The sequence below is a fragment of the Hippocampus bargibanti genome, linkage group LG09, assembly GCF_051943395.1.
Source record: "Hippocampus bargibanti isolate YZ-2025 linkage group LG09, ASM5194339v1, whole genome shotgun sequence".
NCBI lineage: Eukaryota > Metazoa > Chordata > Actinopteri > Syngnathiformes > Syngnathidae > Hippocampus > Hippocampus bargibanti.
The window spans coordinates 8,698,163-8,716,595 of record NC_142742.1 but is presented as its reverse complement, the minus strand read 5'-3'; the positions used below and the strand labels follow the sequence as shown (position 1 = coordinate 8,716,595).

At 41.5% G+C, this 18,433-nt stretch overlaps 2 protein-coding genes across 2 annotated transcripts; both read left to right on the top strand.

The window, feature by feature from the left end:
* Positions 1 to 889: 889 nt before the first annotated feature.
* On the top strand, positions 890 to 2,850 carry znf593 (zinc finger protein 593). Its single transcript, XM_089004431.1, has 4 exons — positions 890 to 988; positions 1,395 to 1,609; positions 2,335 to 2,397; positions 2,474 to 2,850. Exons 2-4 carry the CDS (start codon positions 1,410 to 1,412, stop codon positions 2,598 to 2,600), a joined length of 390 nt encoding a protein of 129 aa, XP_088860557.1. The 5' UTR covers positions 890 to 988; positions 1,395 to 1,409; the 3' UTR covers positions 2,601 to 2,850.
* Positions 2,851 to 3,596: 746 nt separating this feature from the next.
* Positions 3,597 to 18,150, top strand: selenon (selenoprotein N). The gene is made up of 12 exons (XM_089003793.1): positions 3,597 to 3,961; positions 5,192 to 5,309; positions 5,383 to 5,513; positions 6,673 to 6,885; positions 6,985 to 7,109; positions 7,928 to 8,065; positions 8,142 to 8,223; positions 11,755 to 11,943; positions 12,013 to 12,118; positions 15,932 to 16,044; positions 16,143 to 16,244; positions 16,306 to 18,150. The coding sequence occupies exons 1-12, from the start codon at positions 3,779 to 3,781 to the stop codon at positions 16,483 to 16,485; spliced, it is 1,680 nt and encodes a 559-aa protein (XP_088859919.1). The 5' UTR covers positions 3,597 to 3,778; the 3' UTR covers positions 16,486 to 18,150.
* Positions 18,151 to 18,433: the final 283 nt, after the last annotated feature.

Below are 18,433 nucleotides of genomic sequence, written 5' to 3'. Positions count from 1 at the left end.
TGTAAATATTAGCCACTATGGGTGAAACTGGTGAGCCCATAGCACAACCATGAATTTGTTTATAAAATTTTTCCCGAAATTGAAAATACGTAGTATTAAGGCAGATTTCTAATAATTGGCAGATGTGATCCGGTTTAAGTTTGGTTCTTTCATGCAGAGAAACATCCGCCAGCAGCCTCGTCCTCACCACTGAGACTGCTGCTGGGGTTGGGACAGATGTAAAGAGAGAAGTCACATCGTATGATGCCAAAGTTTCCTCAGGTTCCAATATGAGGTCTTTGATCCTCTCTACAAACCCTGTGGTATTCTCTACGTGATATTCAGTGTTACCAACCAACGGAGCTAAAATAGTTTTTAAATATTTGGCTACATTGTATGTAGAGGAGTCAATGCTACACACAATGGGTCTGAGGGGGAACCCTTCTTTATGTATTTTTGGCAGGCCATAGATACATGGAAAATCTGCCTTAATACTACGTATTTTCAATTTCGGGAAAAATTTTATAAACAAATTCATGGTTGTGCGATGGACCACTCCTGTACGACTGAGAGCTTACACAGACGTATCTTTGTATCATGAAATGTTTGATTCAAATGATCAGTTCATCAGCAAGCTCTGACAACGATCTTCCTTTCATCACTTTGCTGCTGTGAAATGTAAATGTCTCCACTGCGAGACTACGAAAGGCAAATCCAATCATTTGACTCTGAAATTAAGCGTTTTTAGAGGGGGAGCGGCCCGGTCGTCGAGTGGCTAGCACGCAGGCTTCACAGTGCAGAGGTCCTGAGTTCAAGAATACGTACGTATTTAACTACATTTTCGCGTGTGCTGCTTTTGTTGTTCGTTATTGAAGTAGAAATGGTCAAGTTTGGTTTGTTTCCGTTTTTGAGAATTGGTGCCCGGCGCCATCTAAAGACACGTCACACTCGCCCTTTCTTTCGAACCGGAAGTAAATGAGAGCACTCCTTTCAAGTGCACGTGTGAGAGGTAAGTAAACACGAAAATAATGACGCAAAGAAAACGCGTTGAAACTGATATTTTCTCAAGAAACAGACTTATATGTGACTTTTGTTCTGTTATAAAAAATACAGAGTTATTCTTAACTTGGCCCAGATTAATTTTTGAAGTCGCTTTATTCACGCATTATAACGTTTAGTTCAGACGATCATAAACTAAGAAGATGTCCAATTACTCTGTCATGGCTTGGTGAAAGCCTTATGAAGACTCAAAACTTTACGTGCAACTGGTTCACACAAAGTTTAATACAGTATGCACACAATCTTTCCTGTTGGCTAAAACCGTGATCGCCTTTGCCGAAACAACACTGAAGTCGGACTCGGGTCAAGTCATATGACGTCAACTATTACCATTGTATCCACGTTTGTCCTTACAGCTCACCTGTCTAACCATGGGGAAGTCCAAACAAACGAAAAACCACAAATGTGGCAGAAAGAAGAACATTGCAAAGACGTGGAAGACGAAACGCCGGACAAAAGACTTAGATGAGATCCATTCAGATATGAAGCCTGAAATCGCAACAAAACTACTTAATCAGGAAGTGGACTACGATGTGACGGGATGTGCACAGCACTACTGTTTACACTGCGCGTAAGTGGACAACTGCATTACTGCTCACTGTCGAGGTCGATCTCAAGGATTCATCATTATCATTTTGGATAATGTTGAAGGAGACGTTTTTTTTCACAATTTAAAATAATTTGCCTTGTGTCCCATCCTGTCCGAGACATGCATTTTCCCAAAAAAATTGACACTAATGGCATTTTAGTCCCGGTTGCCCCACGTTGCGTACAGTACCATTGCAGTGTCTCTTTAAACCCAATGTAAATATCAACTTTAAAGATGCCACATCTACTCTGAAAGTAGGTCTTGTTGATGACGTGGTGAAAAATTTGGTCACAGTCATTAAATTTAACTTTTGTCCAATTTGATTTTGCAGAGGAGCAAAAAGGTGTTTCAACTTCTCTAAATGCTTACTAGCGACATGGCTGCTACTCCATTGAAAATAGGTTCATTCGAGTTTGCTTAAATAACATAACATGTAATTAATAAAAACACTGTACCGATTTTTACCATGAGTAGTACTGGAACATGTTCTTCGTTCCAGTATGTTTATGGTAAAGTCAAGAGTTTCTTTGTGTATTATACTTCGGCTTACGAACCAAATCCCAAAAAAATGTAGTCTCCTCTTACCAAAATTTGAGTTAATTCAAAACCCTTTAATGAGGACAAGTACAATAAAAAATGGATGAATGGATTTTCGTGGTTGTTCATTAGTCGTTGAGTTGGTAAGAAGGTAACTTTTTGTCTCACAGGAGATATTTTGTGGATATGAAATCATTGAAAGACCATTTCAAGACTAAAGTCCACAAAAGACGGTAAGCATTTGATTGTATTGCATGCATTGAAATACATTTATGCAGTATTTGGACCGTTTTTTTTTTGTCCAATTAGGTTGAAAAATCTGAAGGAGGAACCGTACACACAGGCAGAGGCAGAGAGAGCAGCTGGGATGGGTTCCTACATCCCTCCAAAAGTCATCGAGGTGAAGACGCAATCTGTGGAGGAAGATATGTGCTGAAATGTCCCTTTCTGTGAAGTGAACTTGATAAAACGTGGAAGTAAAAAAATGCACATTGGATTGGATTTGCCTTTATTAGTCTCGCAGTGGACTAATAAATGTTGCTCAATTGTGTTTTTTGCAGTCAGCTCATTCATAAGTGAACTGAATATTATCAGCATCACAAAAGTGTTGTTTTTGGTAATACACAGTGTAACTTATGTAAATATTGGAGTCTGTAGAGTTGTAATAAACCAAGATAGGCCACAGGCCTGCTGTTCTTTGTAAAATGATTTGAACACAACACACATGCCACATTTGAACACGTTTACAGTTTTTTAAGTAATATTAGCAGATTCCAATTCATTTACAAAGAAACAAAATCAATTCAGGTGAGTTATTGAAGTGAAACTGAGACATTGTCTGGATCACAATGTGTCTTTCTTGACCCAACCTTAAAATCACATTAGTCTAATAGTAAGTATTTCTTTTTCAGTTATTAATCTTTTTGCGTGTAAATTTGTACAGAAGTCATCACCAAATGTATTTTGAGTAAATGCAAGATAGATTTGAATCAACAGCATATGACGTAATTTTCTTGTCAATATGAGCACTGATGAAGAAAAAAATTAAACCCTTTTTTTGTGTTGCCAACTACAGTTCCAGAGTGTGTGTCAAGAGCAGAAGCTGCAGATTTGGATCTAAAGTCCTTCCTGGCAGAATAACATATAATTTAAATTGTTTATTAGAGCTTCCTGGACGGAAAAGAATAACCCACTCCCACCTAAAAGAAAAAAACAAATACTACGCAAATTGAGAAGCAGACAAGACGAAAATACTCGGTGATTTATTGGAATACACTGCGATTATATTTTCGGGAATGCGTTTCAAAATAAAACAACCCTTTCGTCGAGCAAACAGTACAGTAAAATGTAAAGTGATTACGTGTCCCTCGCTTGTCTACTCTTAATTTGAAAACAGCAAACTTCCGACTTGTGATTTTCAGATTCCTAACAGTCCTCTCGTGATGTGCGGCTAATTGCTAACGTTTGTCTGGGAACTTCATCCTCCAGAAAAGACGTTCCTCTACGTCTACTACGTCAGAGACTAGCATAGCTGTTCGCTCTGCATAGAAGGCAGTCTGCGGTTGGAAAATTTTTGGATGTTATCCGACCGACATGCCTTTGTGTTAGGAGGGGATGGCGGCCGACGTGGATAAAGAGACCCGCGAATTGGGACGCACCAACGGCCAGAAGGAGCAACTGTCTCGGGGCTCTCGCGCCCAGATTTCCACAAGGACTTGCACCCTACTACTGGTTCTTGTTCCTCTCCTGGCGTGGGGCATCAAGTACTATCAAGAAACCCACCTTCTAAATAGACAAGTGAGCTGAAGTCATCATCGAAATGAACGGATTGAGACAACATTTTTTGTTGTACATTGGCATGAAATATAACTTTCAACCGAAGTCAAAATGTGTAATGAAATTGCAAATTAAAGCCGAAGTCAAAATAACACTATTATATTAAATTATCATACCACGCTCCATGCGCTCCCATTTCTCTAAACAGGGTATTCTGATTTATTTTGAATCAACCGTTTTTAGGCATAATCTTAAAAGTACGGTCCTCGAAGGTAGTCAATCTACATGGTGTAAATGTTTCCCTTTTCCAATTGTCAAGGACTCGAAAACATACAGGATAGAGGCCTTCCAGTACCTGATTTGAAAAAAAACTCAAACCTTTGCCAACTTCCTCTGCAATAAATATTCAGCTTTTTATGGACATCGTTGACTTTTCCTCTCTTTCGGTGCTCAATCCAATTTAATGCCCTTCATTGAGGGAAATGCTTAACGTCCATAAAACCCAAAATTTCCACCTCTAATCATTTCACCAGGTACATTGACCATACATAGAGATTTACGGTACCCATTTGTTTTTGCGGTGATCGATGTCAGTTTTCTGATGCCAAGCAATGATGTGCTTTTTTACACTTATACTATAAGTGCAAGTTACTATAATTTATAGTAACTGTTTCAGCCTCTCTTGTTTTTATCAATCTCGGGGAACTGACGTTTTGTCTTGTAATGCCACCTGTTATTGATTTTGAAATTGACGTCATATGAACTTGTAAATGTCACTAGTTTAAAGAATTTGGTCATGCGATATAATGGCTGCCAGTGGATGAGTTAAAAAAAAAAAACAATCCAAAAGCACAGTGATAAAAAATTGTCTGGGATTCAATAACTGCCGCTCAGCCCATTTTGGCATTTTAGTATAATGATACCACATTTGCAGTGTCCAGCCCATTGTGTTGTTACTTACAGGGTGTGTCTTTTATTCATCCCAACTGGTAATACGTACTCAGTGTTTGGTCTCAAATTATCTCCCCCACTCCGCTGTGACCCATTGTTTATCTGGCAGTTAGCATGTGTTGGAGACATGGCCTGACTGGATGGAAGATATGCAAAGCCTTTGGGCAGACCTTTTTCACTTTTCCAGTTTCTGCAAATTCTGCTTTTGCAGCAGTAACCCAGATTTGTTGCAGCACATGTGGAAAATGAAGTCATTGTAGTTTGTGTAATGAATGTGAATCTCTTGTGAATCTCTATTAGGAGGAGAGTGTGCAAACCCTTGGTGCCGAGGGCCTTTTTCTCTTCTCCTCTTTAGACACCAACCATGACTTCTATCTCAGTCCGGAGGAATTTAAACCAGTTGTTGAGAAACTCACAGGTAGCTCACACTTAACATTTCTGTTCCCTCCTGTAATGATTGATGACCCTGTATTACCATTTTCTTCTCACAGGGATTGCACCACCGCGGGATATTGAAGATGAGGTGATTGAAGACCCAGATGGGGAGACTTTAACGCTGGAGGCCAAAATGGAGCCTCTGCTCTTGGACTCCATGACAAAAAGCAAAGATGGCTTCCTTGGGGTAAGAGCTAAACCAGCAAAATGATCGTTAATCACGATTTGGTCAACTACTGTAGAAAACACGGATAAAACACACCGCTAGTTACATCCCTCAGCTTAATAAATACATATCTAGGTAAAATACTAAAAAAAGAACTAATAAAATATGTAATTTGCTGTACAGTAATCCCTCGTTTATCGCGGTTGATACGGGCCGGGACCACTCGCGATAGATGAAAAACCGCAATGTAGTGAGCCTTACATGTATTGGTAAATTCATATGTGTATGAGAACAACAATTATTTATAAGGCCAAATTTATTGGAACACAGTACAGAACATGCACCATGAATTTTACTTTTTAATTAAAATAAGAATTTTACTTTTTCACTCATTGTTATCACGTTCCCCTTCTTTTTGGGTTCGCTGGATGATCTTAAAGGGACGGGGCATTTAGGAGCCATTGTTGGGGGGGGGGGGGGTGTATTAAGTACAAATAAAAATATGACAATACATACAGTACGTAACCTGAACTGGCGCGATGCGTGAATAGGAGGAGGGACAAGCATTCAGGTAGGTTGAATGCTGTACAGTCTTGTCGTCTCTTGGCCAATCAGCTTCGGCCCGAGTAAACAGGAAAACAAATGAAAAAAGAAAAACAAGAGTTGACATCGCGACATCGCATGAATGTAAACAAAGTCAAGACGATTCATGTACAGTAAGCAAAGTGATGAAAATTTTGTTTACATTAATCGTCGACTCATTGTCAGGTGTGGCCAAATGAAACCGATATTTTTGGGTACTGAACGAATGTCCGGTCTGCATTTACATGCCTCAAAATGGATGAAAAAAAAAAAAAAAAAAAACAACAGTAAATAATGAATGCTGTAAGCTGCTTCCTGTGACTCGCTGTTGTTTTACAGTACTGTACTATATTGACTCTCGCTGCCATTTGCAGATTTTTTTTCTTAAAGTTAAAAAAAAATACATCAAGGGCCGCGATAATCGAACCGCCAAGTAACAAGGGAGTATTGTACTTAAAACCCAAGAAAACTGCATCATGGCATTAGAAACTAATTGGACAAATATTGGCATCTGAAAGAAATCAGACTCTCACTGAGAGACCAAAATCAGCCGTAAAAAGATTGCAGATTTGTTAATAAAGTACATTTGATGTTACAGGTCTCTCACAGCTGCTTGAGTGGTCTGCGTTCATGGAAAAGTCCAGCCGTGCTTTCCTCTTCTTTCTTCGCCAGCCAGTTCAAGGTCTTCCTTCCACCCAAGAATAAGCAAGAGGTTGGAGACACATGGTGGGTGATCCCCAGTGAACTTAACATTTTCACTGGGTACCTGCCCAACAACCGCTACCACCCTCCTACACCAAAGGGCAAAGAGGTATCTTTTAAAAAAGCATCCATCCATCCATTTTCAAATTCTATTCACTTCAAGTCGCCAAAATGAGGGCTACATGTTGCGCTCTTGTTCTCATCGCAGGTTCTCATCCACTCACTGCTGACCATGTTTCACCCCCGACCCTTCATAAAATCTCGCTTTGCGCCTCAGGGCACCATCGCGTGCATACGTGCCAGTAACGGCTTCTATTACGACATTATATTCAGGTGAGGAGAAAGAGATTATGATGTCAAATATGCTTTAAAATTCATTGCTCAATTTCCATTGTCATTAATAATCGTGATACTTATAAGAGGAGCAGCTGTAGTGCAGTCAACAATGTGTCCACTCCAGTGCCAGGGTTTTTGTCATTTTCACTCAAATTTCAGCACTGACAGAATATTGAGTTTTGGGATGACATAAACATTCAATGTAGCGTAAGAAACCTTAGACTCTCTTTTTACATTCGAAAAAAAAGTTATTTTATAAATGAGGGTGGCTGTCCAAAATACAATGCAAAACATACTGTACTTATTTGTTTATATAGCGCTTTAATAACAGCTGAAGCTGTAACAAAGCGCTAATATGGAAAAAAGTGGGGGCGGCGGTACAAAAGGCAAATTCTGCCCCCTCGCGGAAGGGAAAAAAACATTGTAAGAGGTCTGACCAGCGCTTTTTTTGGCAGAACCCACAAAATATTGAGTTTTAGAACGACATAAACATTCAATGTAGCGTAAGAAACCTTCAACTTTTTTTTCATCAGAAAAAAAGAGTTAATTCCTAAGTTATATGGGTCTGGAGTTATCCGCATTGAAAGTGGGGGTGGATGCCTCCTCGTAGGAGGGAAAAACATTGCCAGAGATCTGACCAGCACTTAATCCCGCAAGAAAAACCAAAACTCGAACAAATTTGGGAATGGCGCTCAACGTCATGCTTTTCCATACCCGAATAAATTCGGGAATGGCAGTGAATGAGTTAATAGCCTCGCAAATTATTGTTTGTCAACAGAGTTCTCCCCCAAAAAACTCTTCTTCATTCCAAACAGGATTCATGCAGAGTTCCAGCTAAACGATGTTCCCAACTTTCCCTTCTGGTTCACACCAGGTCAATTCACAGGCAACATCGTCCTCGCGAAAGACGCCTCTCACGTGCGGCATTTTCACCTCTATGTCCCCAATGACAAGTAAAGGCCTTTTCAAGATACAAAACTGATCATGTTCGTGGCAGAGTCGTCATAGCTTTTTCTATCTGTGTCAAAGGTCTCTGAATGTGGACATGGAGTGGTTGTATGGCGCCAGCGAGAGCAGCAACATGGAAGTGGACATCGGCTACCTACCACTGGTAAAGCCTTTCTAGCTAGTTGTCGTCCATTTTATTGTATGTATCATAGACAGTAGTGTTTCCCGCCGTTGCATCAAGCAAGGTATCAATTGTCCATGAAAAAAAAACACATCACAGGACATCATCTCCCACCAAAAATTAAAAATCTGCAAGAAAATAAATTTAAAAAAAGATTATTTACTCATAAACCAATTTACTCATGTAAAACATGGGCCTCCATCATTGAACACAAACGTGATTGGATTGGATTAGCCTTTATTAGTCTCGTAGTGGCAAAATTTACATTTTGCAGCAGTAAAGTGATGAAAGGAAGAGGAAAGGAAAGAAAGAAAAGTAGAAAAACAAAATACAGGAGCTGCTGTAAAGGCAGCCACTCTTGCGGCGCCATCTTGAAGTCAAAACAACAACAAACATTTAATCAGAATCAGAATCAGAATCATCTTTATTGCCAAGTATGTAGGACACACAAGGAATTTGTTTCCGGTAGAACACGCTGCACTAGTATCGTTGTCAAAAAAACTGCTAAGTGGTACTATACAGTTCCATTTTGGCTACTGTTGAAAGAGTTCAAAGAGTTAATGGCTTGGGGGAAGAAGCTGTTTAAATGTCTGCTGGATTTGGTGCGCATGGATCGGTAGCGCCTGCCTGAGGGGAGTAGCTGGAAAAGGTGGTGGGCAGGGTGCGGAGGGTCCAGTAGGATTTTCCGCGCCCTAGTGTGGATTCTTGCAGTGTGCAAGTCCTCGAGAGTGGGTAGGGCGGTGCCAATGATTTTTTCCGCCGTCCTAACTGTCCGTTGAAGTCGGATTTTGTCCATTTTTGTGGCGGCCCCGAACCAAACGCTGATGGAAGAACACAGGATGGATTCGATGACAGCCGTGTAGAAATGTTGGAGCACCTCCTGTGGCAGGCCATGCTTCTTTAGCAGCCTCAGGAAGTACATTCTCTGTTGGGCCTTTTTCAGGATAGAGTTGGTGTTGACCTCCCACTTCATGTCCTGGGAGACTGTGATTCCCAGGAACTTGAAGCTCTCAACGGTTGACACCAGGCAGTTGGATAGTGTGAGGGGTAGCTGTGGTGATGGATGTTTCCTGAAGTCCACCATCATCTCAACTGTCTTGAGCGTGTTCAGCTCCAGGTTGTGACGGCTGCACCAGAGCTCCAGCTGCTCCACTTGTTGTCGGTACGCAGACTCATCGCCGTCTTTGATGAGACCGATCACCGTGGTGTCGTCTGCGAACTTTATGAATTTGACAGCTGGGTGCGTTGAGGTGCAGTCGTTCGTGTAGAGAGAGAAGAGCAATGGAGAGAGGACGCATCCCTGCGGGGCTCCAGTGCTCGTGGTTCGTGTTGTGGATGATATATTTCCCAGTCTGACCTGTTGTGTCCGTCCTGTCAGGAAGCTGAGGGTCCACTGGCAGATCGTGGGGGACACACCAAGCTGGAGAAGTTTGGGGATGAGGAGTTCTGGGATGATGGTATTGAACGCAGAGCTGTAGTCCACAAACAGGATCCTTGCGTAGGTTCCTGTGTTGTCAAGGTGGTCGAGGATGTGATGCAGTCCAATGTTGACTGCATCCTCCACAGACCTGTTTGCCCGGTAGGCAAACTGAAGAGGATCTAGCAGAGGTCCGGTGATGTTCTTTAGGTGGTTCAGCACGAGGCGTTCAAAGGACTTCATGACCACAGACGTCAGAGCGACAGGTCTATAGTCGTTCAATCCCGAGGGTGCTGGTTTCTTTGGAACTGGGACGATAGTAGACTGTTTGAAGCAGGATGGGACTTCACACTGCTCCAGGGATCTGTTGAAGATTTGTGTGAAGACCGGAGCCAGCTGGTCAGCGCAGACTCTCAGGCAGGAGGGGGACACTCTGTCAGGTCCTGCGGCTTTCTTGATCTTTTGATGCTTGAAGAGCCGTCTAACGTCCAGTTCGTGGATCTGTAGGGCAGAGGGCGGAGATACGGTAGTTTCTGGTAATGGTGGGCAGACCGGGGAAATGGTGGTGTCCTTTTCAAATCGGCAAAAGTATGTATTTAACTCATCAGCCATACCATTGTTGTACACTGCTTGGGGTGATGGTAAACGATAATTTGTTATTGCTTTCAGGCCATTCCACACCGATGCAGAGTCGTTAGCGGAGAACTGTTTGTTAAGCCTCTCCGCATAACTTTTCTTTGCGATGTTAATTTCCTTCGTCAGCCTGTTTCGGGCGAGTTTGTAAACTGCTCGATCGCCGCTTTTAAATGCGGATTCTTTCTCTTTCCTAAGCTGCCTGAGTTTGGGAGTGAACCATGGCTTGGCTAATTCAATTCCTTTCATAACTTTGCTGCTGTAAAATGTAAATTTCTCCACAGCGAGACTAAAAAGGCAAATCCAATCCAAAATAACAAATAATGTGACAACACAAAAGACACAGACAGTCATTCAATCTTAAGCACTTTCTGCACCCTCATTCTTTTATGGAGTTCTAAATATATTAAACTAGCTGGCTAGCTAGCTGTCTAGCTGGCTAGCTATTAACTATATGGCTCTCTGACGAGCTATCTATTGGATGGCTGGCTATCTTGTTAGCTATATACAGTAAAGTCTCGTTATATCGATATTCAAGGGAGTCCGAAAAAAATATCGATATAACCGGGACTATCGATATATCCGACCCTGTTTGCATGTAATTTTCTCCGTGCGTGCATAGAAATAGTATCGATATAACCGGGACTATCGGTATATCCGATATCGATATAACGAGACTTTACTGTATTAGCTTTGTAGCTATCTGGCTGGGTAGCTATCTCGCTAGCTATCTGTTGACTATTAGCTGGCTGACTGGCTATCTATTGGCTGTGTAGCTGTCTATCTGGGTGGCTATCTAGCTAGCAATCTATTGGCTATCTATTAGCTGGCTAGCTAGCTTTCTATCTCTTTGAATTACTTCCGGGTTGAATGAACATTGGCACGTGTGGCTGCCGCTGCTCACCTCCAGAAAAACTTATCCTGTGACTGTAAAGTGACCTGGAGAGTTTTGAAAGGCGCTTATTATTATTATTATTATTATTATTAAATGTAAGAGGAGAGGATCAAAGCGTCCTTTTCACCAGTGCCTCATGGTGCCTCATGGTGTAATGTGCACGTCTGCTACAAGCTAAATGTTAAAAGTAAACATGCAGCTGTAACATCCATTGACCAAAAATAGATTGTCTCACATCTCCTGTGCCACGTAAGTCCGCTCCAATTCCGAGCCGCGGCAGTTCCACATACGCATCGGCGCCCTGCGCTGATATATTCTTTAATATGTGTGGCAACAGAAACAATCATTTTTATTGTGTTCTATGCCATCTACTGTTGCAAAATGATTGGTCTTGAATGTCACAAGACCTAGAACCCCGAAGCCATGCGGCACTCTGTCATTTGCAGTGAAAGGCAAGTAACAAAATGGCAGCACATACTGTTTACAATGAATGGATGTGTCTGCCCGTCGCTCAGTGCAGTGAGAAAAGGCTTTTGGTGTTAACGGAAGGTGATTTTGTGGTCCACAGCTGGAGTTGCAGTCCACCGGGCCGTCCATTCCCTCCGTCATCATGGACGAAGAGGGCAATGTCATCGACAGCCGAGATGCCAGCGCTGAGCCGATCCAATTTGTCTTTGAGGACATTAACTGGAGCGTAGAAATCGATCAAAACGAAGCCGCCCGTCGCCTGGAGGTCACCTTGTATCCCTTCAAGAAGGTAAAAGTGACTTTATTGTGTTGTTTGTCACTTTGCTTCATGACTGTCTCAAACTGGACTGTACCATAGGTCTCTTACCTGCCTTTTTCGGAGGCCTTCCAGCGAGCAGAAGCAGAGAAAAAGTTGGTGCATTCCATTCTACTTTGGGGAGCACTAGACGACCAGTCCTGCTGAGGTGAGACTGTCAGGTTCAAACTTTGAGAGCAGATGACGTGAAATATCAACAACTGAAACCCCAATTAGGAGTGCCAGCAATGGAAAATCTTATCAATGAGGTTTTAGGTCTGGGAATAGGCAAAAGAAAGTCAACTTTGATTTGACCATTAGCTTCCGAAAGGGGGCTGGTGAGAATAACCTAACTATATGGCCAGCAGACGGAAGCATTTGGATATACCGTATTTCCCACTGTATAAGGAACACCAGAGTATAAGGCGCACCCCCAACGAATGGTTTCTTCAAGCGTTTTCCATATATAAGGCGCATCGGACTATAAGGCGCAACTTCAATGAATGAAAAGAGTTTTCAAAATATAATATATAAATACAGGAATACCTTGGCTTACGAACTTAATTGGTTCCCAGACAGAGTGTGTAAGGCGAAAAGTGTCTCATCTCTCTCATTTTCCGTGCCGCTTATTCCTCATTAGGGTCGCGGGGGTTGCTGGAGCCTATCTCAGCTGTCTTCGGGCACGAGGCGGGGGACACCCTGAATTGGTTGCCAGCCAATCGCAGGGCACACAAAGACATACAACAGTCACTCTCACACTCACACCTAGGGACAATTTGGAGTGGTCAATCTGCCTGCCATGCATGTTTTTGGAGTGTGGGAGGAAACCGGAGGACCCGGAGAAAACCCACGCGGGTCCGGGAAGAACATGCAAACTCCACACAGGGAGGCCGGACCGGGACGCGAACCGGCGACCTCTGCACTGTGAAGCCGGTGTGCTAACCACTCGACTACCGGGCCGCCCCGGCGAAAAGTGTGTATCCCAAAAATTAATTTCACATAGGAAACAATTAAAATGAGAATAATCCGTTCCCAGGTCCCCATAAAACATAATTTTCTACTTTCGAATTCTCTAAGCCTTAAAAATACACACAATATACCTTATTTTATGTATAATAAATGTGCTATGGTATTATAATTAAAGAAATAAACTGTACTGTATGATAAAGTCGTTTTATTTACCTTTGTGATGGTCATTGATGGCTTGATGGAATGGAGTGGCCGGTTTCATCAGCATTAAACACTTGATGAGGAATGTGACCTTCTTTCACCATCTTGAGGAATGATCCCTTGTAGGTGCTTTCTCTGTGATAATTTTACCTTGTTCCTCATCAATTGTGTTCTGTTTAGCTGGGTTGATAGCTTTTTGCATCAAGTGTACAGATGGCTTGTGCGGGTTGTTTGTGGAGCCTGATTGATGGGATACTTTACCTTGCAGTCTACACTCACCTTTCAAAGTTGAAACACTCACTGTTGTCTGCCTGTCTCTTTAATGTTTAAACCACCCCCCCCCCTCACTGCTGCGTTCTTGACCAATCACGTGGCTTTAACCGAAGACTGGGGCCGGGGAATAGAGGACAAAAACAGTTGGCTGCCATTTTGTTGTTAGAAGAACGGGCTCGTTCGCGAACGAGACATCACTCATTGAGGCAGCTCCGTGTACGAAAAAAGTCCGCATGGCAAGGTAAAGTTCGTATGCCAAGGTAAAATTTTCATAAATGTAACGTTCGTGAACCAAAAAGTTCGTAAAGCCAATGGGTTCGTAAACCGAGGTATCACTGTATATAAAAACAATTTCAAATAGTTTCAAATACAGTGAGACCTCAACTTACGAACTTAATTGGTTGCCAGACAGAGTGTGTAAGGCGAAAAGTGTGTATCTCAAAAAGAAATGTCCCATAGGAAACCATTACAATGGGAATAATCCGTTCCCGGGTTTCCATAAAATATACTTTTCAACTAAATAAGCCTTAAAACTACACATAACATACCTTATTCTATGTATAATTAATGTGCTATTGTATTGTAATGAAAGAAATACACTGCATTGTATCATAAAGTCACTTTATTTACATTTGTGATGGTCATTTATGGCTTGATGGAATGGCGTTGGAGGTCGAAGGTCAAAGGGAATTGCTGTTTGGAAAGAGAGGCGCATTACATGAGGACTGTAATTAAAGAAATAAAGTGCTGTAAAATAAAGTTTTATTTACCTTTTTGATGGTCGTTAATGGCTTATGGAAGGAGAGTCACCTTCCATAAGGACTGTTGGTAACTTAACCTCTGGTGCTGCTCGGTCGTGTGCTTCCGCCGAAGATCACTCCGCCAGCCGTGGTGGGTGTGTATTATGAAAATAGTGCTTATTATAAAGTTTAATTTTCATAAATTTGACGTTTGTAAGACAAAAAGTTTGTAAGTTGAGGTTTCACTGTATAGGGCACATCAGTAAGGGGCTACAGTAGAAGCTGATGTTACACACTACTTCTTCGGGAAAATAGCCTTTTCACAAAAAAAAGGTTGTTTCTGGACTTTTCGGTAATTTGGGTGAAATCACATGAAGTTTGACTCTGTATTAGTAATGAAGGCAATAAGGTAACATCAAAACCACATTTGTAAGCCTTAAACCAAGTACTGTACTATTTTTCATCAAGTAGGGAACAAAATGACCCATTTGCGATGAGTAATTTCTTTTCAGCCTGAGCACTTATTATACTTTTACTTATACTTTTTTCTGCCTGATCAGGGACACAATTAACGCTAGTCTGTGGCAATGATGTCACTACGCCAACCATCTAATTAAAATGCTGTGAGGTCATTAATTACATTTCTCCTAACTACTTGATGGGATATGATGAAACGTCTGACTGAAGGCGTACAGTTCAGACCTAATTATATACCTAAAACTGGACATGACTTCTCATTTTGGTGAAATATTTGACTTTTACCGTGGTAAGCTCATTTATATATGTACTTGAAAATATGGTCAAAATGTAAAACCTTCAATCTGAAAAATAACCTGAAATGTTTTCAAGACTTTGACAGTCGAGAAATATTTAATGATGATGTGACTGCCAAAACAATAGTATACATTCGCAAGTGTCTCGGGCAATCAGGCCAGTCGTAGACCTCATACTCAGGCAGGACAATAGAAGTAATCAGTCAGGACAATAGAAGTAATCAGTGGAGCCGCAGGGAGTAGTCCTCTGCTCTCCACAACCTGAGAGCAGGGACCAATTATAGCAGAGTGCGGCACCGCCACGTCTGGACAGTAGGGATATACATATATGGCCGAAAGTACCAGTAAGACTTTAGTTCGCTGACGAAGCATCTTGGATAAGAAGCGAAATGTCCGACACCTTCATAGAAGTACAGATGACGGCTGAAGAAACCTTTTCATCAAAGGTACTTTTTAAAGGCAAAGAAGTGGAATTCAGATAAAAGGAAAATGTCCAAAAGTACAAGTTGGGGTTCAAATCAGGTGTCTGATGATGCGTATGCCATGTTTTACTCACGGTTTTGTTTGCAGCTAGTTATTAGCTATCTATTCGCTAGCTGATGGCTATCTATTCGTTAGTGAATAGCTATCTATCGCTAGCTATTAGCTATCTATTCGCTAGCTATTCGCTAGCTAGCTTCCTTTCTATTTAAGTTGAGCGAACACAAGCGTGTGTGACTGCCGCTGCTCACCCACAGGAAAAAACTTATCCTGTTACTGTACAGTGACCTTACGAGTTTTGAAAGGCACTTATGAATGAAATGTATTATTATTATTATTATTATTATTATTGTGTTCCAACCTTCAAGCTATAATTGACGACAAAAAATTTGCAGCAGATTTTAAAAGCAAAAGTTCATTTATGATTGCTTATTTGCACCACATTATAATGGCTCCCCTAAAACGTGTGAAACATGTATACAAACTGTTCTCATTATATTAATGCCCTAAACATCATGTTTATCTTATTTAATCTGTGGTCTGTAGGTTCCGGGCGAACTCTCCGGGAGACCGTCCTGGAAAGTTCGCCCGTTCTGGCTTTGCTCAACCAGAGCTTTGTGAGCAGCTGGTCTCTAGTCAAAGAACTGGAGAACATGCAGGTGAGAGACCAAAATACTTGCATCCAAGCAATTCCAAAAGTCATATTTTCTGTCATGTGTCCCCTTTAAAACAAATATTTCTGCTCCTGTGCCCCCAGGCTGATGAGCAAAGCCCCGCATTGAGCGAAAAAGCCCGCCTGCACCTTGACAAGTACACCTTCCCCGTGGAGATGATGGTCGCCCTGCCCAATGGAACCATTGTAAAGAACGCGACTCGCAATGCTCCAGACCGAATGCGTCTTAAAACGTTCTCATTTGCAGGTCCATCACATTAACGCAAACTTCTTCCTGGACCAGACATCTATGAAGCCTGATGAGGTCAAGGAGCAGGACGGAAGCACTTTCAGCTTCTCCGGGGGGTTTGAAGACCCCTCCACTTCCACCTACATCAGTTTTCTGAAGGAAGGGCTGGAGAAGGCTAAGCAGTACTTGGCGCAGTAGACATTTTGTGTGTGTGTGTGTGTGTGTGTGTGTGTGTGTGTGTGTGTGTGTGTGTGTGTGTGTGTGTGTGTGTGTGTGTGTGTGTGTGTGTGTGTGTGTGTGTGTGTGTGTGTGTATGTGTGTTCTGTGGCTGAACATGTGTGATGAGAAAGCTTCTCCAGAGTTTAAGTGGCAGAACACGGAAAGCTGCTTTTTGTTTTAATTATTTTAATTTTTTTTATTGCAAACTTCACCATTAACTCATTCACTGCAAAAATGTGTCCACTCCAGTGCCAGGGTTATTGTCATTGTCACTGAAATTCCAGGACCCACAGAGTATTGAGTTTTAGGACTATATAAACATTCAATGTAGCGTGACAAACCTAAACTCTCTTATTTCATCAGAAAAAAAAGTTTATTCCTAAGTTATATGGGTTTGGAGTTAACTGAGCTTGAAATGGGGGCAGCTGTCCAAAATACAATGAAATATATACATATTGGTTTATATGGGGCTTGAACAACAGCTGAAGCTGTAACAAAGCGCTAACATGAAAAAAGGGAATTGCTACCCCCTTGTGGAAGGGAAAAACATAGCCAGAGGCCATGGCCAGCACTTTATCAGCACCCAAACGAAGAAAACAACCCGAACAAATTCGGGAATGGCGTTTTCCGTCATATTTTTAATTCACGAAAAAATTTGTGAATGGCAGTGAATGAGTTAAGTGACAAATATGTAAAAGCTGCTTTTTATTATTATTTTTGTAATACAGTGATACCTCAGCTTTTGACCACTTTAGCTCACAAACCTTTCGTCCTAAGGAACATTAAATTCGCGAGAATATAATCTTGGCATACGAACTAGTTTTCGGCAGACGAACCAAACCACGCGGTCGAACAGCGCCACAGTGGCTGGCGGACTAGTTTTCCACACCCACTTTCTTTCAGTGCAGACGTGGTTTGTTATTGAGTGGAGTATTCTTTGCTATTATGGGACCGAAAAAGACCCCACCACCGGGTAGTGTTAAGTCGAAGAGGACAAAAAAGAAAATTATGGTCGAGCAGAAGAAGGAGATCATGGAAAAACACGAACGGGGTGTGTGTTTGTGTGACATAGCATCCCAGTACCAGTACGCTAAGTTGACCATTGCTATATGTGGCTAACTGTGTTTCTGAGTTGTCTAGGCAATGGTCTCAGGCAATCGAAGATATTGAAAAACTTCAGTTGATTTGGATTAATGAACATCAGCTAGCGGGGGACTGTGTAAGTGAGGGTATTATAGCCAAGAAAGCACGGCAACTTCACTCGGATACCATCAAGAGGCAACTACATCAATCACCATCACAAAAGTAAATAAAACGACTTTATTATACAATAGTTTATTTCTTTAATTACAATACAATAGCACATTTATTACACATAAAATAAGGTATATTTTTGTGTATTTTAAGTCTTATTTACGGGGACCTGGGAACAGATTATTCTCATTTTTTAATGATTTCTTATGGGAAATAAATGTTTGGCATACAAAATTTTTTGCCTTACACACACTTTCTGGGAACCAATTAAGTTCGTGAACTGAGGTATCACTGTTTTTTTTTATTGCAAACTTCACCATTAAGTTAACCGATAATCATTGAAGGACATTTTAACTTCATCAGAAAATGGAACCAATGCTGAATCTTGCATTTTTTTTGCAAGTAATGTAAATTTTTTAATGTACGTTACTTGCAAAAAAAAAAGGTGGAAGTATGGCCTCTGGGCGCTTTTCAGCAGTTAGTGACGGTGCTACCTGAAAGCTCTTCAGATGCCGGGTAGAACCTGATGATCGTTGCTGATAAAGTGTGACCCAGAGGAAACAAATTCTGTTACTCAATTTTGGGGGATTGAGAAATCTCCCAGGGTCAGAATATTTAACAACCTTGTGATGAGCTCTGTGCAATGCAATGAAGCAAAACTCACAAGAGCAGC